At 39.3% G+C, this 22,390-nt stretch overlaps 1 protein-coding gene across 9 annotated transcripts in view; it reads right to left on the reverse strand.

Annotated features, from left to right (window-relative positions):
- Positions 1-22,390, reverse strand: part of MAST4 (microtubule associated serine/threonine kinase family member 4) — an 865,092-nt gene that overhangs the window by 95,702 nt on the left and 747,000 nt on the right. For 8 of the 9 annotated variants that reach the window (XM_073623363.1, XM_073623355.1, XM_073623371.1 and 5 more), the window contains 5 exons: positions 15,501-15,655; positions 13,629-13,704; positions 11,498-11,707; positions 7,760-7,861; positions 3,645-3,777 (listed from right to left, as the gene is read on the reverse strand). In XM_073623363.1, the coding sequence (XP_073479464.1) occupies positions 3,645-3,777; positions 7,760-7,861; positions 11,498-11,707; positions 13,629-13,704; positions 15,501-15,655 (676 nt within the window). Of the gene's footprint in view, positions 1-3,644; positions 3,778-6,438; positions 6,642-7,759; positions 7,862-11,497; positions 11,708-13,628; positions 13,705-15,500; positions 15,656-22,390 lie in introns of those variants that run through there. The other variant, XM_073623420.1, reaches the window with a different exon arrangement.

Below are 22,390 nucleotides of genomic sequence, written 5' to 3' on the forward strand. Positions count from 1 at the left end.
GATTGATGTGCTGTGTTGTCAGGTGAGGCAAGAAGTAAAGGTACCAGCTGACTGTGCACTGACTGTGTAAATAAAAATGACTTGTGTATGTGTAGGGAGTCTCCCTGAGATGGAGGCCACACAGGCGTTGGGGTGTCCCTGATCTGCGCAAGGACACAGGACCTGTAGTCAGGAATGGTGCCAAATTTAAACTGGAACTGTAGAACTGGCTAATCCCTCAGGGACTGGAGTGGACACGACCCTGGGTTCCCACATAGGGCTATAGCCCGGGCTTTCCAAATTAGATCAGAGGCACAGGAAATGATAGAAACGGAAAGAAATACCGTCTTTTTTTTATAACGCATATAATGTTTAGAATGTTTGTGGGGTTTTTATTCTTGTATGTACCTTCAATAGTAACCCCACCCCCTATTTTATGTCCTGGTATCACGGGGAAAGAAAGGAAAATCTCCCAATGCAGTCTCACATAGCAATTAAAACCAGTCAGAGGTTCGAAAACCTAACCTCTCTATTCAGAACAGTTTTAGTTCGAGTCAGGCTGTAAAAAAAAATGTCATGTGCCGAGGAAGCACTGTAGAGCAATGTTTCTCAACTCCTGTCCTCAAGTACCCCCAAGAGGTCATGTTTTCAGAATGTCCCTCAGATGAAACAGCTGTGGTAATTACTAAGGCAGTGAAAGTGATCAAATCACCTGTGCAAAATAATGGAAAGTCAGGAAAACATGACCTGTTGGGGGAATTTGAGGACGGGAGTTGGGAAACATTGCTGTAGAGGAAGGAAAAATGTGTAAATAATGAGGCTTGCTGTTGCCCCCTATGACCCTGCTGCCTAAGAAAGTGGCCCATGAGTGCCATTGTGGTAAACCCAGCCCTGGATATAGAACTATAAAGCTAGGGGTGCGTATTTTTTTTCTAGGCTGGCAAACTCAGACACTACATATGGCCTCACATGACATCTAATTTTACCTGCCTAGCAAACGTGTCAAATAAGATCTAATGCACCGTTTTGGTATCTGACATGCCTTCTTCATAGAAAGAAATGGACAGAGTTTGTTCAAGAGCATTTAATACAATCTCTAAAGATCTTATTATTAACATTGCTTCTGAAAATAAACAGCTAATATCACAGTACAAAAGGTAAAAAAAAAAAAATAAAATCCAGTTTCAAAAGAGAAAGCTTGCCCCATATCAGCTATCTTGGAAAGACATAATTTCTGCAAACAGTGGGTATTAATGGAATGAATCCCAGAGTCAGCACTTAAAGCAAGAATCCCAGGAACCATTTTGAAACGCCTGAAGAGATTTTTAAAACTCATCTAAATGCCAATAAACATCTGCCTATTTTATGTCATTGATTTCATCCATTTCTAAAGAGTAGCATTTCGGAGGCAGAGAAAAGAGGTAAAGACGACAATTTAGACACCACGGGGAGAAAAAAAAAGGAATCTTCCTCTGGGGAACAGCTGAGAAATGTACCGGTATCTATCCAATGATGAATCTTCTGTGGTCCTGCTTTCAAGGCACAGTCTATTCATGTGCTTTTATCAGCCAGTAATTCATGCGTGACTACTCTATTAGGAATATTTGGTCATCATGAAGGCAGCTGCCGCTGGTTCAGGTCTTGAGCTGACAGCGTGGATACCCTTCAGTGTATACGTTTGCAAACATGAAAAAGGCAACAATTTAGCAGATAAGAGATGAAGCTCTGCTCTCCTGCTCTACTACTGAAGGTAATAATGCTCAGCTACTAAAAAAAAAAAAAAAAGATCATTTTAAAGTCATTTTGTTCAACAGTTGTGGAATCCCAATGCTGTTCATAAACTATCTAAGGCTCGAGAAACAAGATTAGCTATTGGCTTTTCATCCAGCTATTTCACACTGCTTGCCATTTCACTGCAATACAAGACTTTTATTGATCACTTATAAAGTTACAAAAGCATCTACCCATGTTTTTACAATGTTTTACAACTGTAAAAAAACACTTTAGTATCAGTGTTAACATACACAGAGAAATGATTTGAAACAGATGCTTGCAATGTGTGGCTTTCCAGGTTTTTCTGAACTACAATTATCAGAAACATTAGGTGGGACTTAAACATGCAAACACTCACACAGTCTTATGTCTTTCTAAACCCCTTGGGGGTGTAGCTCTATCAGACATTGTATGCTATCAAGCAGCCTGTTATCTAACGAGAGTCACTGACTGGCGCTGCCACAGCCCTGTCAAGCAATGGGTGATGATAGAATAAGCGGCTTCCACTATACCACTCCTAGCCCTCCCTTGGTGCACTGACGAAGTTCCAATAGAGATTAAGTTCCACCCCACCATTGGCACTACCTGGAAGTTGTGTGTGAAAATCTTCAGAAGTACAGAGATCTTCCCTTCTCCCTCAGCTCTTTTCCCAATTTTAGATAACTCATCTTTTAGACTGGGATTAGAGGACCCCCACTTCTGGGCATTGATAAACGCTTATGTCTTTAGAGCCCATTATGTCCTGGGTGACATCTGGCCCTCCATGGGACAATTACACATAACATACATCCCCAGTTATGTACACAATCTGGATTTTTATTGGAAAGCCCAATTACTAAATTTCCTTACTTCTCTCCCTCCCGCTAAAGCCTTTACTCAAGACTTTACATCACTTGAACAGGGTTTCATATCCTCCACTCCCCTTAGGTACTTGGTGTCTCTTATGTACAATCTCATTATTGCCCACCCTAGGGACTTCAAACCACCATATCTACTCAAATGGGAAAAAGATCTTCAAATGACCCTCTGGACAGAACAGACCAATAAAATACTCTTTTTCACACACCAGGCTTCCATATACACCAAACACCAGAAAACAAATTTTAAGATCCTGACGAGGTGATATCTTACTCCTGATTGGCTTCACTAAATTTCCCCACAATCATCAGATCTCTGTTGAAGGTGCGGGATGGCCATCAGAGACATTCTGCATATTTTTTGGACTTGTGACAAGCTCCAAGAGTTTTGGTCTATGGTTAGGCATGTAACACAAACATTCACGGACATTGTGAATCCTTTGAAACCAGCCCTGTTTCTCTTGCATCACCATACTCAGAAAGACACAAATGCTCACTGTTACCCTATCTGCTTAATGTGGCCAAAAGCTGTATTCCTGATTGTTGGAAACAGACAACTGCCCTCTACTGCCCTAGGATTAGCCATGGTTGCGGAAATCAATAGAATGAAGGACCTTGTCTCAGCCGAGCAAGCCACCATAAAAAATTGGGTGAGAGTTCTCTGGCAGCAGAAATGAAAGGCAGCAAAGCAAACGAGAGGTGCATGTGGGGGGTGCGGGGGAGGGTGCGATTCTGTTGCTTTGTCAGGCATGCATAAAATACATTCACTTTAGGGGTGTTAGAGGCAGAGAAGACAATTTTAATTTGCACAATTTAATTTGAGCAACAAAGGCCAGTATAAAGTACTGGGAGAATTTTTTTTTTTTTCTACATTAGACTGCATTTTTGGAAATTCCTATAAAACAAATGGTCTCATTGCGTTTAGTAACAAAGGGTAGGTATTTTACTCAAGCATTAACACATAGTTAATATTCACTTCACAGAATCCTAAGCTGGGTTGCATTACTATACGCTTTTAATTAATATTCAACTCACCTTCAAGGGGATCCTTGTTTAGTCCCAGCTGACTTATTATATATCTGGGTATATCTGTTTTAATGCCTTGTCCCTCTTTAGCATGGCCTTCAGCTGCTTCCAAGAGGTAATAAAATTCCTCAGGATCAAATTCCTAGTATAATTAATATAAACACATACATTAAAATGTGCATATTTTCCAAAGATTAATAATACCTACTGTTATTTAGCACTCAGACTCTTACATGATTAAATTCCAACACCAAGATGTACTGTCTTATTAGATTTAATTTATAATGGAGACTTTACAATCAGCATGTTCCATCAACCTACAGATTTAGCTTCATTGAATCAAAGCAATGTATTCCTGCTTAGTTTAGGACTTGAATGTGAATCTCTTTCTTTCCAATGGACACTCACCATCTGAGAAATCCAGCAGCTAATCAAGGCACAGATTTCACATGAATGTCCCCTAAAGCCTACTGAGGCTGACACTTCCTTTTCTCAAATTAAAGAACATGTAATCCCAAAACCAAAAAATATATTGCAGTTCACCAGTCTTTATATAAGGTTTTAGATTTAGTTTTCTTTTTTTTAAAGTACTTTTTCCTTTATTTTTACCTTCTTAATCTTGCAAAAAAATACATTTCCAGTCCTTGGGTGGCTTTGTTCACTCCTACACTGTACCTATGGCAGTAGCGATTGAATTAGTAACACACAGAAGAAACATAACATTGTTTGTGGTTTCTGTTAAGTTCATGGAAGACACTTGACATTACTGGCAAGAAGGACACGTATTTTCTCTACTTGCTGAAAATGTTTTAACCCTGAAAATAACAACTAATGAAGTTGTCAAATCTAAGAACTGGTAAGTCACAATAGATTACATTTTTGTTTAGGTTTACTTATCCTTTCCTGTTCTATGGAAATTTGACAGAGCTACATTAATGACCGCAAAAAAAAAAAAAAATACTTTTCATTAGGTACACAAATTGGTGTAATAATGTGAAGCTTATATTCACATTTTCAGATGGCTGCCAATTACATATTTTAATAAATGGTAATAAGAATGACATCAGTGTGTGACAAAACACGTCGGATGGAGCGATGTGCTGATGTCACCGTGCCTCTCATATCCGGGAAGGACGGGGGCTGCTATGAAGAGCCAGCCGGCTTGTTTATTACCAATGCAAATTTAAGCTCCTTGTTGTAAGTGCAATCTTTTCTTGATATAAATAAAACTTTTAAAGATTTTATACTATGGTGAGTTTACATCTCTTTTGGGGATCTTCTGTGATTGAGTCATCTTGAGGGTGGATCTCTATACTCCAACAAAAACACTCCCCTGGGCAGACAAAAGCCCTGGCTGGGTTCTGAGCCGCAAGCGTTACTGACCTTCTGTAATAGGAGATCTGTGCAAGCTGGTAAGCAAGCACTCTTTAAGGTGGAGGTGTTAACTAAGGATCAGACACTTTTTGGTGATGGATGGTGTGCGTCTCGCTTAAATGACTTTGTTTCATCACAATTTGGACTTTACACTTTATTTTCTATATATATATATATATATATATATTTATTTTTAATTTTTTTTTTCCATCAATCATTTTTTTCATTAGTATCTATTGGTTTTAGCGCAACTCTATATAGGGTTGTTATTGGGACTGTGTGCATCTCACATCAGAGTTGCTGCTTATAAGTATTATACGGTATAGAAATAGTGCAGTTTTTCTCTTTTTTGCAATAAACACATTAACAGCGTTATTTATTTGAAATCTAAACATTCAGTTGGATATGTTGTTCAAAGAGTCAACAGATTCCCTTTATTTCACCTAATTTAAGGTCTTCCAAGGAGTGGACATACAGTCCCTGACAAAAGTCTTGTCGCTTGTGTACAAATTGACCTGAAGTGCCGCTAAAATATATTTCTAATCAAGATTTTGTTACAAGAAATGGGTCATTTTAATCCCAACAGCTTTTGTAATAATGTTTCAGTGCAAAACGAAACTGACAAAAAGTATTCTAATATTCACAGCTTGGTAAAGCCCATTGAGTCAATTTTTGCCAAGACATAAGTGTTGTCGCCCTGTTATATGAGCTTCACCTGTGACTAATAATGGATCAATTAGGTCTCAGGTGTGTATAAAACAACACTAGACATTCTCAGCTGCAACTAGACCTCTGCAAACATGCCTAAGATTCACCCGGAGACTAAAGTGTTGATTATCAAGAGGCTGAAGACCAGATCCACTGCTGATGTGGCAGACACCTTCAATGTGTCTCAGCGTCAAGTTCAGAGGATAAAAAAAAGATCTGAAGAGACTGGAGACGTTTTGGACAAGGCCAGGTCAGGCCGACCTCGCAAGACAACTGCTCGAGAGGACTGTTTGTTGGCTCGAAAATCCAAGGCCAGCCCATTTTCCACTGCAGCAAAGCTCCCGAGACCTGGTTTGTCGGATTCTGTCTCGAAATGGCCTCCATGGTCGAATCAGTGCCCATAAGCCAGCACTAAACAAAAACAATTGAAAAACCATGTGGCATTTGCCAAGGACCACAGCCTGCTAAAAGGATGGACTCTGGAAAAGTGGCAGAAGGTGGATTTTTCAGATGAATCTTCTGTTGAATTACACCACAGTCGCCGCAAATATTGCATGAGACCTACTGGAACCCGCATGGAGCTGAGATTTACCCAGAAAACAGTGAAGTTTGGTGGAGGCAAAATCATGGTCTGGGGTTACATCCAGTATGGGGGTGTGCGAGGGATCTGCAGGGTGGAAGGCAACATCAATAGTCTAAAATACCAAGAAATCTTAGCTACCTCTTATATTCCCAACCATAAAAAAGGCCAAATTTTGCAGCAGGATGGTGCTCCATCGCATACTTCCATCTCCACGTCAAAGTTCCTTAAGGCAAAGAAGATCAAGATGCTCCAGGATTGGCCAGCCCAGTCACCAGACATGAACATCATTGAGCATATGTGGTGTAGGATGAAAGATAAAGCATGGAAGACAAAACCAAAGAATATTGATGAACTCTGGGAGGCATGCAAAACTGTTTTCTTTGCTATTCCTGATGACTTCATCAATAAATTGTATGAATCCTTGCCAAACCACATGGATGCTGTCCTTCAAGCTCATGGAAGTCATACAAGATACTAAATTTGGATCTCACAGCACCACTACTTAATTTGCTGACATATTTTTGGATTTTCAGTAAAGTTGTTCAATGTATAGGCGACAAAACTTTTGTCTTGCCAAAATTTGACCTGTCTGTCTTGATTAAATGATAAATCTTTTTTCAGTGAAACTAATTTATTTCAGAGTATTAAACATCATTTGGGAGGGCTTTAGCTTTTCATATGAGCTATTTCTAACACCAATTGATTAATTAAAAGTCAGGTTAATGGCAGGAGTTTCTACAAAATAGAGAAGCGACAAGACTTTTGTCAGGGACTGTACACAACCCACAGTATTTGGCTGGTAACACATGGGGCACAGTGACTCATTGCAGCAGACAACAAAAATAACTGTGCTCCCTCTACTAGCTTGGTGCAAAAAGCAAAAATCCTGCAGCCTTTTGGTACTTGGTTTTGGGAGGCCCTCAGGCTCAAGCAGACAGTTACCCATCTCTTGCCAACAGGTTTTCTCTTTATAATGGATCTTGCCAAGAAGAATATGAAAGGTGGTACCAGTAATTTGTAAGGAATATGTAAAGTGCTCAAGTGTGCTCACATGACTTATAAAGGAAATAAAATGGCTATGATCTCAAGTAGTCTTATGTACTCAACCACTCGGGTAGCATGTCTGAGATCTCAGACTATCTACTCTAGTATGACTGCAGTATTTGAAAGTTTTTCTCTAGCATTATGACACACAGACTATTGTGTTCCTTCCCTTCGGGATTTCAGGAGTCACACCTGAGGCTCCCAATATCTAGTAAGCTGACCATCACTGCGCTACTTCAAGAATGATTTTTATTCTTACAGTGAAGTAGTGAAAGTACAATTATTTATATTTTGGAACAGAGCTTTCTATGAGAGGAGCCTGTATGAGGCAAAACTATTTTCTCACAGCTTGAATAATATTGTTACAAACAGCTGGTATAATAGACAAAAACAAATTATAAATCCAGATGCTTACCAAGCATTCCAGTAACCTTGCTGGGCGTGCAATAACGATTAAGATTTTCTGGGCCAATTGTTTGATATAAGCCATTTCCCCACTTTCTGATCGTTCTTGAGCCTATGAAAATCACAGAAAAACACAAAATTTATATAAAATAAAGAAACATTTATGCACCCTTTGAAATTATTTTATTTTGTTTGCTGTGAGAACATACAGAACACTGTATGATCAGTTTCTTACTCTATACTGAACCTAGCAAAATAGAATAAAGAACACCAATAATATATGCATAACCTTCACATATTTGCTTCCTCTTGGTCTACTTTTGTTACACCTGTTGCAAAAAAAATAGTTGATTTTGCCAGTGATCTTGTGAAGTGATACCTTGCCGTGCTCTCTACCTGGACACAAGGAAGAGTTATGGAAGAAGGGAGAAGAGGAGAGGTTTGTGTTCTTTATAGCCCAATACAAATTAAGTTGGCAGGATGGACGTGTTTTGGAACCAAAAACCGAAAATTACACTATACACTATATTTCTAGCACATCAACAGTTTTTTCTGTACTTGTGTGTTTAAAAGGATGGAGCATATGAAAATGTGCCTGTATAGCAGAGATTTATAATATTTTTTTTTGCCTTCAAATACACTTTCACTATGCTTGAGTCACTGATCTAGAAATAGCATTCAGTTTGGGAATTCTGATTTCATTGCCTGTATACGTGCTTGAGGTTAGCAACAGCTTCTGTAGTGAAGCAAAAAAGTGAATGACAGACCTTTACCAATAGATCATAAATAGCCACTCCCATGCAAATCCTGACTATTTCCAAATATCACACTGGTATGCCTCTGCAAACAATGCGAGTTGTGCGGCACACACAAAAGGAAATGCTTAGGGCTAAAGACAAAGTAGATGTTGCCCAGATTCCAGATTTAACTTTTCTTCTGAAGCTTTAGGTATCACTGCCAACTATCTCAGACTTTGTCTAGGTATCCAATTATCGCTTCAGCTGGCCATACATGGATCGAAATTCAGCTGGCTTTGCAGGGACCAGCTGAATTTCAATCCATGTATATGGACAGGCTAGTTGTATACATGTCGATCTATTGGTCGAATAGTGTACAAATAGCCTGTTGGAAAAAAAATTCTCGATCAGCCCTGCCAGCTATAGCCAGTAGTGCTGATGAGTGTATTCTGACGGCGGGGAAGTCTCCCCACTGTCAGAATTCAATAGCGCTGCGGGAGAGATTCCCCCATCCACACTGAATGTGTGCATGGGGGAATCAAGTCATATTCTTTCCTTCAATCCTCAGGTTAAATGAAGAAAATGATTGGTATATGGCTAGACTTACACTGTAGAAGAAAAATTTCTCGAAGGTAAAAGTTATGTATTGTAGAAAATCTCTGAATATAATAGACACAGAACAAGAAAAAAAATGAATTACTGTTTCACAGCTCTGCCTCAAGAAGCAGAATCTAATTTATCATCATTAAATATGAAATTGCTGGAATCAAACTAAACTCTCTACAGTGGTCAGCGGATGGAAAATGTTCAGGCTTTCTTTAGTTTCAAAATGAATACGAAGAACAGCTCAACCTAAACCAAGGCAAAGACAAATATCCTAATTAAACATCCAAGTGTCTGGGAAGAGTAATGAAGATGGAAGGGATGTTTATTTGGTCTTTGTTAGATACCATCTATTATTTTCTTGTATTTGTAATATATGTTTAGGACTGCACTGAGAAAATGAACACCAAAGATCGTAAGGGGCAAAAAATAAAATAAAAAAATGCAGGAAAGAATATCTGAAATACAATTATTTCTATATCCATAACAGTTCTGTGTACTAACTCTATAATTTAGAGTTTATAATATGTTTTCCCCAGGGTATAACTATATGGATACCCTGGGGAAAATGTATCTAAAACCCACCTGCTCAGTATGGGCAAAATAAAAAATCAGCTCTACATGCTTAGTGCTATGAACTACTGGCTGAGTGCTACATATGCCTACACCTCGGTACAAACATAGGAAATTGGGAGCAAGAGAGGAAGCTGTTCCGTTAAAAATTGTACCATACACAGAGACAGTAGCCTAACTACTGCCAAAACTTATTTCCCTAAAGCCCCATACACACCACTAGTTTTTACCGTTCAACCTAGCGGGTTGAAAAAAAAAATAGCTCAGTTCGGAGCCCCTCTACTATCTGTCCGATGTTAGTACAGCGATCTCCCCTGCTGAGCTATTGTGTTTTGACAGGGGAGGCCCCCCCTCAGCCATTGACTTAGAGCACTGACTGGGAGCTGGTCGGGAAAGCTTTTTTGATCATGAGCCTTCGACAGAATCCAGCTGCCATACACATGGGCCAAATGTCGGCTGGTTTCTATGGAACTGGAATGCCAGCCAACATTTGGCCCATGTCTACTAGACTTTAGGGTCCAGTAAAGCGATCCAGGGTTAGAACCTTTTGTCAAGTATTCGCAGCTTTCCGTGATCCCATTAAGGAGATTTTCTCTCACTTCTGGCTTCCTATCACTGGAGCTAGACATGACAGGATCTCTCTTCAAACAAGCCCTCTATTCTTTCTGAAACAGAGGCAATAGTATGTGATTGAGCTTTTTTCCACAGGTCTCATTCTTCATAAATGTGCTAAAAATGGCCAGTTTACTGTACTGTTTGCAAAAAGAAGAATTTTCCCAACAAATTGGTCATAAGGATGTCTACATGAAGTAATATAAACAATGAATCAGATTTAACTACAAAAAAAAGTTTCAGCATCCTGCTATACCTGAACCTTAACAATTAACGTCAAGGTAGTAGAAACAAACTGAAGAAAGGGAATGTTTACAAAAGGATATAGCCAACTGCAATACAATACCCAATCTCTCCATTCTCACTTGGCAGCATCACACCCATTGCTAAAAAACCTATAGTATGTGATGCCAAACACCAAAGCAGCAGTTAAAGGTTATTATTTTTCTCCCTATGTCCACCCACTTCCTTACAAAACAATACTGAGATGCATATATCCAAAACTTGCAATCTGACCCATAATTACTTATTTCAAGAGTGATTTACGATCTTACAGTCGGTAATTATAGAGACCCAAGCCACAGCCTGCTGATATAGCTGACAAGCTATACGCGTGATATTTTTTCCCTTGGCTGGAGTAAAAAAAAAAAAAAAAAAAGTGAGCGCAAATACATCCATTGACTGAAGCACCTAAATGGCTAGAAACTCTCAGGGGCCTATTTTAAAGAGAGAAAGGATACAGCTCTCCTCACAGTCAGGACCATCACTCTTATTACCCAGCACTGCACTTGCACTTTACAGTTTATTTTTTTTAAAAGGCAGAGCACAGTATGGAGCCTTACTTGTCCTGCAGGGTGTTCTTTGCATAAGGCTGCAGAAAAAAATCCTAGATAGGAGAGACCTATCACATGACCTGTCAAAGTCATGTGACAGCTTACTCCCCACCCAGTACCTATTTGCATTCATTGGTTACACTGGTGAAGCACACAGATGTTGTGTTATAAATGTGTCAGGGGACTTTTTCTTTCAAAAAACAGTAGTATGGCTGTGGTAAGGCTTTATAAAATGGCCCTTGGTGTCAATGTTGCTTGTTGTAACACTTATTAGTTAAACAGCAGGCAGATTTATATGTGACCACAAATGTGCTGAATTTAATACAGGTACCTTCCTTTTTAGGAGGTTATCACCCATTAAAACAAGGCCTAGTCACAACAAAGTTTTACCTCTTGTAATAACTTCTCTAACTTTTGCTGCAGCTCCAAGAAGTATCTTGAGGTGATGAGGCCCTGGTGGGATTTGTCCAGGCAATCTCGAGCCAGCTCCACAATCTGATGGTGGGTGAAGCTGAGCACGCCATCTGCAAGCGGAAGCACGCTGTCAGGATCGTAGTTGGTTATAATCTCCCGAAGCCTCTCCTCCATCTGAGCTGTGGCCTGAGGAAAATAACAAACTCTTTTAGAAGTCTCATATGCAATGCGAATCTGTAGAACAGACTAGCTGCAGATTTTAACAGCAGATGAGATTCACGTCTACTGAGACCAGAACAGTATAATTATATCAAAATTGTCATCCTACATTAAAACTGCCCAGGACATGTATAATAAAAGGATGCAAAAATGATTAATCTGTGTTGCCCATAACAACCACATTTCAGATGTCAGCTATTTTTACCACATTAGAAAATATAGGAAGGAACTCATTTTATTTCAGAATATTTTAATAACAAAATTCAATATGTATTCAAAAGCAATACCTTACAGAATGAGCATTTGTAAAAATCTGAATCCCAAGCTGTTATAATAATACCCCAGATGTGGGTATATGCCTCTATTTGTATTCTCTCCCTGTCAGTGAAAAAATGAGAAATTGATAGGGCTTGTAAGGCCCTTGTGGAGGCTGACCAGCCTTTTGCTTGTGCTGATAACTGTGTCCAGGCTGTTAGAGGACCAGTAGCAGTAAATTAACACAGCCATTGCAATTTTTTCATGCTATCCTAATACATAGTTACATAGTAGGCGAGGTTGAAAAAAGAAAGAAGTCTATCAAGTCCAACCTATGTGTGTGATTGTATGTCAGTATTGTGTTGCGATCATTCAGGTGCTTATCTAATAGTTTTTTGAGACTATCGATGCTCCCCGCTGAGACCACCGCCTGTGGAAGGGAATTCCACATCCTTGCCGCTCTTACAGTAAAGAACCCTCTAACCAGTTTAAGGTTAAACCTCTTTTCTTCTAATTTTAATGAGTGGCCACGTGTCTTGTTAAACTCTCTTCCGCAAAAAGTTTTTTTTCCGTATTGTGTGGTCACCAGTATGGTATTTGTATATTGAAATCATATCCCCTCTCAAGCGTCTCTTCTCCAGAGAGAATAAGTTCAGTGCTCGCAACCTTTCCTCATAACTAAGATCCTCCAGACCCTTTATTAGCTTGTTGTTTTTCTTCAGTATCAGCACTGAGTTTAGTCAAGACACAGGATGGCCTCACAACCTGAGTGAGAGAAGGCCAGTAAATCATCAGGCACTCTATGGTGGATGAGACTGCACTATGATAACATAGTAGGTGTGAAAATTTAGATTAATACAGATGAGAAATGGTGACTGTGTAGACACAAAAGTAGTGCAGTCTGTAAGTGTGTTTGAGAAGATTAATATTTTCTGATGCAATAAGGATAGCCTTCGTTAAAAATATTCTTTGTGAACTAAGGCCGGACACATGGCCCCCCTCGGTCCCTCTTTACTTTAGTGCGGCCCTAAGTCCCCAGAGTGACCTAGGGCATTGTGTTGAATTGTGGATAGTGCAGTTGGGTGAATCTTTTTGCGCTTTTCACCGTTTCACTGGAAAAGCTCCCTCTTATCTCTCTCCACTGCTCTTCACTCATCCCGACCCTTGCCGGGGGTGTCCAGTGAATCTACTCACACTCCTTCCCTTGACACAAACTAGTGGACCTGAAACATGGGCTCCCTTTGTTAGAACTAGGTGACATATGTGGACCTGTGGTTTGAACCCCTAGGTCGCTCAGTGGACAGTCATTATTTGAAAAAGTTAACTGATCATGTGTTTTCTTGCCCATGTCTTTATGTTATGTCTTTACAATAAAAACTATTGTACCAGAAAATAATTTTTGGTGAACCACGCTCAGCAAAATACAGAAGACACTACTGTAGAAGGTATACCCTGAGGATAAAAAAAAAAAAATAACGTGCATAATTTATATTTGAAGATAGTTTTTATTCTGTACCCTGCCTGTTCACCAAGGCGATCCACGTAGGGATACAAAGGGGCCATAGAACGATAGCTTAAAACCACTGCTTTAGAGTAAGCCATTGGGCCAAGTTAGTGCATTAAACAGGATTACCTTAGGGAACCGTTCTTTGTACACATGATTCATCATGATGATTTCATGGTCACAGCATGCAGGTGTACGTCCAGGGCTGCCAAGAAAAGACAAATCTCAGGTCAATACAACTTCTAAGCAGGGATTTTGCATGAACAAAGAATGGAGAAATGTAGGTGTGGCTCACAGTAACCACTCAGTTAACAGAAAACCTTTATTAGTCTGACATCTCCGAATTGCTGAATGCTGCTCTATAATTAGTGGATAGGGGTCATTTCTGCTTGTACAATGGTCCTAAATAAAATGTCAAGTATTAAATGTATATATATATATATATATATATATATATATATATATATATATATATATATATATATATATATATATATATATATATATATATATATATATATATATATATATATATATACACACACACACACATATATATATATATATATATATATATATATATATATATATATATATATATATATATATATATATATATATATACACACACACACACACACACACGGAATATACAAATGTCTCCTACTGCTAAAATATTTGTAGACTTTTCTAAACCGCGTGGCTTTAGGATCATATTGATTAATAAAAGCTGTACCTTATGGCAATGAAAAAGTATATAAATCTGAGGTGTGCAGATAGTCAGTATTCAGAGCAACCATTGACAATAACCTTCATTTGTTTGACTACCGTCAACAAAATAGTTTAGACTGTACAAGTATTCAGATCTTTCCTCTGACTTCTCTAGCTGCAGGCTTGTTTGTGATCAATGATTTAGTGAAGTATCATTGCCTAGAGACAGTGAGGACACTAGTATTTTTTAGAAGGTGGTGAGAATTGGCAGCCTACTTATTAAACTCTATACCGGTCTTAATTTTGTTTGGTTATTGTAATTAACAGAACATCTGAAGATACTTGTCAGCCACCAGCCAGTATCAGAGAATAAATAATAAATTGGGCCCTGGGCGGGGGATATGGGCTTCTGCTCGAATCGCCATGACGGAAGTGGGAGCGGGTATCTGTAAAACCTGTTAACTTGTTTCCCCATCCCCTTAAAAAAAAAAAAAAAAGCCAATTATTAAAGGGGGGGCAGAATGAGCGCAAAACCCCTGTTTTGGTGAAGTTCCGCTTTAAGGAAAAATAGTTAGATTAGAGAACAAAAAGGACGAGCACAGAAGGACAACACAACAGGCTTGAAGAGAGAAGGACCAGGGGAGAAAAAGAAAAAAGGAAAAAAAAAAAAAAAGGATTGCAGGCAAGGGCAGTGTTAACTAAAATGCTTATTTTTCTTCACTCTGGATTAAGCATTTAATCATTTATGTTACAGGACATTGACTTTAGAGTGGGGAAGGCAGCACACTATAGGACCTTATGATTTGAAGTTTGAGAGGACCAAGGCTGGATCTCAGTGGCTAGATCTCAATATCAGAATCATGATAAAAGATAGCAGGCAAACAAACTCCTCAGCATCCACCAAAATCCGAACTGTGACCAAAGGGTAGATTTTGCCTTGAGAAAACCCCCACTGACGGAGGTGATTGTTTTGCGAATATTGACAATAAAGTAGTCAGGATTTTTGAAATTAAAAATAGAAACCATTAGTTCAGCTTAATGGCTTGGAACACCCATGTTTTTCAATAACAAACCTAATAAGAGTCACATTACTAGCGTACAATGGCTTGCATGTGGTGTATTTCTTCATGAAAATGTAGATTTTTTTTCCCCAGTCAGCCATAAAAATTATGCAGGCACTTTCTATACACAGGTTGATTATTTTAAGATCACATTTCACATTTGGTACAAGAGAAAATTTAATTTTGATTGTTTTTTTTTTTTTTTCTCTGACAGCGGCAGGCAACACACCTGAGACTTCTAGAGCGAGGTCGCAGCGGAGTGTTCCGGCATCTTTCATCGCTGGCAATGCTCTCTGTGCAGAAATGTTTGGACAGAAAATGGAGTTCATCAGGCGTTGGTTGATACGGTAACTGGTGCAGCTTCTCCTGGGAGGAGCAGGATGACTGTGGAAACACAAGAAAGTATGGTCAATATATTTCACACTTTTTCCATTCTAAAGGAGTAACTTACAACTTACAACTGTCCTTAAGATGGTAATTGTCAGATGGGGGATGTCTTAAGTTTTAACTGCAGACAAGCTTTCCCACCAACAATTTTAGTTTGGACTCCAGGTTCAAAGAGTACACGCTTCTTATATTTCCATGTATTTACTGCACTGGCACTACATAAGTTGTTCTTGTAGCATGGCATGCATGCACACATCTAACAGTTAGAAGCCCATACTCATCTTCATGTTTTTTCTATTTCAATAGGTTTATTGTAGTTTTCAGAGAAAACATAAGCTCTGGATTTGTCCACACAGGGACTATATGAAAGTAGGTACATGTAAGCATTATAGATTGTCAAAACAACAAAATTCTAACCAAAACTAAGGAGGACCAACAAGGAAATTAGAACAAATATCCCCATCATAGCTAGGCTATCCTCTAAGAGGCAACAGTCACCCAAAAATAGGTCATTTAGGAAGAGAAAGGGAAAACTAGGAGTGGAAAAGGGAAATGAGGAGGAAAAAGAAAAGAGGGAGAGAAGGACCAAAGGGTAAAAAGGTACCACTGACTCCGGATCGGCACAGGCAACAATTAAAAACAACCATAGCAAGTCGGAGGCAGAGATGGGAAGGAATAGCTGCTCCAAGGTTCACAAACGTTAAGAAACTTGGAATGCGAGTCCTTCAGAATACTGGACATCTGCTCATTAACCATCATGGCACTCATCCGGGTTTTCACTCCCTGGAAGGCAACAGATGCAGTCTTCCAGGCATGAGCAACGGTCCTCTTAGCAGACATAAAAAGGTATGTATCCAATTTCTGCTGAGGTGCAAAAAGGCCCGGTACAGGGCAATGTAGGAGAGCCAGCCTACATCTACAAGCCAAAAACCCTTGACCAAAATCCTGACAGCCGCGGGCATGACGACTAGATGACCACAATTCCTGAAACATCTGTCGACTCATGTTTTTTCAAGCATGTTCAGATATATCTCATTAGTGACCCTTTATTATCTATGCTACCATGTCCAAGCAAAATGTGCAATGTTGAGGTTTGATGGCGTCCTGTAAGCGCACCTTTAACAGCACAAAGCATGCACTGAGTGTCCAAAGGTTATCTCCAACCCTGCGTTTTTTGGGGTTTTTTTTCTGTAAGTTTGAATAGATCCTTACTGAAGTAATGGCTTAATATTAAGTCATAACATTTTTATCAAGATAAAGAAAGTATGACCCATAAGGACCACAACAGGTTGCACCACAATCTTCTCCTCGACTCTATCAGTGGAGACAATCTTGTCTTTTTTCTACAAATAAGAGTGGAAAAGGGGATTCTGAAGATTTTGAGAAGTATTCTTAAGGCAAGCAATTCTTGAATTTGGCATAGTGCTGGCAAAAACTGTACTGGTATGGGAGCCTTTAAGTATCATTGTAGCATATAAATATGCAGTAGGATTGCTTTTTCTATCTATTCAACTCAGGTGATCTTGGAACTCTAAAATATAAAAGGGAAAGTTGCTAGCAGACCTGGGGAAAAAATGCCCTTCTTGCCTCTATATATAGAGGGCCCTACATGCAACAAAACAATGTGGACATTAATGTTCAGCCAATGTAAATAATATACTCCAGCAAAATAAGCAGGTTTGAAAAAATGATGTAATAAATGTTCTTCAGCTGTCATTGAAGACTACAAAAATTAGCACCAATCACCATCAAAGACAGTTTGTTGTTTATATGGCTGCATCTGTCTCCAGTGTAAGAGAATCATGTCTACAAAGCACAAATGTCTGTTTCAGATTGTAGAAATCTCTCTTAAATGTCAGGCCAGAAGGTTAGTTGAAGGAGAATATAAAATGGATGATATCAGCAATGTGGTTATTCTTTATTTTTTGTTGACAGGCAAAATGAGATTGGACAATGACAAGTCATTACCGACTGGCTCTCTACAGAATACACAAATATCTCTTCTCACTGAAAAGAGTTTGTGATCCAACGTGAACTAAAAGGTCAAAAATAACTACGGAGCTCTCACATATGAAATGTTCTTATACTTTTGTGCATATTCACAGTTTTATATTTCTTTTCCAGCTATAAATACAGTACATTGTCCTGATTTACAGGCAGTTAGATGGAATAATTTAACTTGATAAATGATTGGGGGTTACCAACTCTCAGTGGACATCAAGCAAAGAAGGAATGTAAATTACTAGTCTTTATTTTATAAAACATAGCCAGAACTGAAAGGCTGACAGGACCTCATTCTGTGACATACATACTTAGTGACCATGCTGTGACAAAGCGCCACACCTGTTGAGGTAATATCACCCACCCACCCACATATATAATCATGTCGCAGAATAAACGGACATTTTCAGGGCTGTTACACAACTGCCCTGCAGGCGGATAAGAAAGTTGACCTGTATGACACATGGCTATCTCTTTATGAGCTCCTATGATCTCGACTAAACTAGAACAACATGCTACGTGTGTGACCTGACCATGTACTATGATGCTGCAAGACACGCTCTCTGGACAGAGGTGGCCACCCTATTACTGCACACTCTTCCATTTCTCCAGGGTCAGCAACTACAGGTATTTTGTCTATAACACCACTATCTGCATCTTTTAGATGCAATATAACTTTATGGCATCTTTCACATGGGCCTCCTGTATTTGTTTCATTTAAACACAGGAGAAATTGATCTGGGAAGTACAGTGGGTCTAGAAACGAATCACCCCACTTGAAAAAAAAATATCACATTATGTTGCTTTGCAGACTGAAATGAAGACACACAGTTTTTGTTTTATCCAACTGTATTTACTAGAGCAACTTATAACATCCAAGTGAAAGATATAACACGAACATGTCAGTATTTCATTGAACCACCTTTTGCTTTAATTACAGCCGTTAGTCTGTTGGGATATGTCTTTACTAACTTTGTATCTAGACTTTGCAATATTTGCCCACTCTTCCTTGCAGAACTGCTCAAGTTCATTTAAATGTAATGGTGACCGTTTGTGGACTGCAATCTTCAAGTAATTTCACAGATTTTCAATGGGGTTAAAGTCTGGGCTCTGACTAGGCCATGCAAGGACATTCACCTTTTTTTCCTTGAAGTACTGTGTGATCATTTTTGCTGTGTGTCAGTGTCATGTCAACTTTCTGGCAGAGGGCAGCAGATTTTCCTCAAGAATTTGACGGTATTTTGCCCCATCCATTTTTGCTTCTATCCTGACAAGTGATCCAGTTCCTGCTGCAGAGAAACACCCCCATACTAGGATATTACCACCTACATGCTTTACTTTAAGAATGGTGTTATTTGGATGGGGAGCTGTATTGGATGTCTACCAGGCATATCATTTGGTGTTGAGGCCAAATAATAACATTTTAGTCTCATCTGACCATAACACTGTTTTCTATGTTGCCTCAGAATCTTCAAGGTGCATTTTGGCAAAGCTCAGTCATGACTGAGGAGTGGCTTTTTTCTTGCAACCATCCCATACAAGTGACATTTGTGGAGAATTTGTGATATTGTTGTCACATGCGCACACAATGACCACTCTTTGTCCTGAACCAGGGAGGGTCTGTGTTGTCCCAAATACCTTTCACTTCTTAAGAATAGACTTCACAGTGCGTCTAGGCATTGATAAAGCCTTTGAAATTATTTTTTTTTTGGATCCATCTCCTGACCACAACCTTGCCTGTCCACAACTTTATCCCAGAGATATTTTGACAGTGCCTTGCTACCCATAGTTGATTGTTTGCTTCAGTTGCTCTAACAGAGACTGAAATGCTCCAGGAAAGCTCTTTTTATGCTGAGCTAACCAAAATGACCACAGCTGATCACAGTTGAAAGTTATATGGTCTTGTGTGCCATTGCGATGATGGTGATAAGCTACACCTGATTGAGTCATTTTTAGGAGGGGGTGATCTTTTTTCCAACTCAGTGATTGTTTTTTTCACATGTTGGCGTTATATCTTTCACTTGGATGTTATAAGTTGCAATGAGTAAATACAGCTGGATAAAACAAAAGCTGTGCGTCTTCATTCCAGGCTGCAAAGCAACAACATGTGATTATTTTAACCACTTGCCAACCATATACTGTACATATACGCCAGCAAGGCAGCTCTCCTGAGCAGGATCATGTACCTAGTACGTGATCCTGCACTTCTGGGTCTGGGGCGGGTACCAGCCGATCTTTAGGCAGAGATCCAGAAGGGCAATCTGCCTATGTAAGCAAAGCAGATTGTCGTTCTGTCAGTAGGTAAGGCTTTGATCCAAAGCAGGAACATGGATCTTTGCCTTCCTATAGTAAAAGCATCTCCCACACACTGACAAAACACGTTAGGAACACATTTAACCCATCAATTGCCCCGGATGTTAACCCCTTCCCTGCCAGTGTCATTAGTACAGTGACAGTGCACATTTTTGCACTTATCACTGTATTAATGTCAGTGTTCCCCAAAAAAGTGTCAAAAGTGTCAGGTGTCCGATTTGTCCGCCGCAATATCGCAGTCCCACTAATAGTCACTGATCTCCACCATTATTAGTAAAAAATATAAATCCCCCAAAAATATCCCATAGTTTGTAGATGCGATAACTTTTGCGTAAATCAATCAATATACGCGGTTTGCAAATTTTTTTTACCAAAAATATATATATAGCAGAATACATATTGGCCTAAATTTATGAAGACATTTTTTATTGGATATGTTTTATAGCAGAAAGTAAAAAATATTTTTTTTTTCCAAAATTGTCAGTCTTTTTTTGTTTCTAACGCAAAAAATAAAAACCGCTTGGTACCACCAAAAGAAAGCTCTATTTGTGGGAAAAAAAGGACATCAATTTTATTTTGGTACAACGACTTCATAATTGTTAAAGTAACACAGTGCTGTATCGCAAAAAAATGGCCTGGTCATAATGGGGTAAAATCTTCCGGAAGTAAAGTGGTTAAAGGGGGTTGATTCTTTTCTATACCCACTGTATAAACTGTGTTTAACTGTATATGTCCCCAGGTGGTGCATAGGTTTTTAAAACCTAGCTAAACTGAATGCAAGTAAATGCACAATAAGAATTGTCATTTAAAATCATTAAATGTATTTATTTACATTAAAAATGTCCAATAAATGCGTATAAGCACATGCCATGTGAATGAGGCCTATAACTGCCCTTGTATCACAAAGTCAAACTTTAGCTTACCTTAAGTAAGAAGTGTAATAAGTGATCAGATTACTGAGCACTCAATTCCAGATACATGGAAAAATAAAGTCTTATGCCCTGTACACACGGTCGGATTTTCCAACGGAAAATGTGTGATAGGACCTTGTTGTTGGAAATTCCGACCGTGTGTAGGCTCCATCACACATTTTCCATCGGATTTTCTGACACACAAAGTTTGAGAGCAGGATATAAAATTTTCCAACAACAAAATCCGTTGTCGGAAATTCCGATCGTGTGTACACAAATCCGACGCACAAAGTCCCACGCATGCTCAGAATAAATAAAGAGATGAAAGCTATTGGCCACTGCCCCGTTTATAGTCCCGACATACGTGTTTTACGTCACTGCGTTTAGAACGATCGGATTTTCCGACAACTTTGTGTGACCGTGTGTATGCAAGACAAGTTTGAGCCAACATCCGTTGGAAAAAATCCTAGGATTTTGTTGTCGGAATGTCCAAACAAAGTCCGACAGTGTGTACAGGGCATTAGTCATTGCTAGGGCAGGCTCCCTCTTACCTTCTCAAAGTCAATACAAGACTAATAGTCCTACATTGTACACAATGATGTTGAAGGACTGCCCAAAATCTGAAGCATCAGGCAGAAGAGGACAGCACCAAAGTAAGAAAAAGGTGTACCGTGCTGGACCTTCTTGGGAGTGACGTCTTTGCAGCTCCGGCCCCCTATGTAGCCAGAGGCTGCGAACCCAGAAGCAAGACCGGGTGAAGATGGAAGCCCTGTTAGATGTGACAGCACGCTGCTGGAGGACTACATTTTAAGGCAAGTCTCGCATAATGTGCTAGTATGCGATGCATACTAGCACAATTTGACATTGCCTTGTAGGGGATTTTTTTTTAAGCTGCGGTTTACTACCGCTTTAAAGGAAGTTGAAAAATAACGTCAGGATCAACAATAAAAAACTAAAGCAGCTCACAGGAGACTCAATTTTCTTTCCTGCCACCAGGGGTGGACAGAAAGAAAAATCACTGGATTCCCCCATCAATACAGTCAGCGTTTTTGGAGGAATGCCTCCCACAGAGGTATTGTTTTCAGCCAGCAGGGGAGCGCAGGAAGCCTTCCCAACTGGCAGAACAATGATTAGTGCTAAAGGCTATAGCTGCTGCCATTAATTGCATGTAAAAAAATTGACAGGCTGGTTGTACCCAAGTTGATCGATGGATCAACTTGGGTACAATGAGCCTACCCATACATAGATTGAATCTCGAATTTCGATCCCTGTATGGCAGGTTAAAATTACAGGGACTGATGTGAAAGTATAAGTACCTGCAATAAAGATGATATGTCATTTTTGATTTTGCCTTTAGTACCACTTTAGGAAATGGGCCATAATCTTTACTCGTACAAATACAATCTTTATCCAGACCTTCTATTCACAATCATATTTGTCAGATTAAAAAAAAGATCCAGAGCGAAACGGACATTAATGCAGTGAACATCTTCCCGAGTGGGTTACT

This window comes from Aquarana catesbeiana, linkage group LG01 (assembly GCF_042186555.1).
Source record: "Aquarana catesbeiana isolate 2022-GZ linkage group LG01, ASM4218655v1, whole genome shotgun sequence".
Classification (NCBI taxonomy): Eukaryota; Metazoa; Chordata; class Amphibia; order Anura; family Ranidae; genus Aquarana; species Aquarana catesbeiana.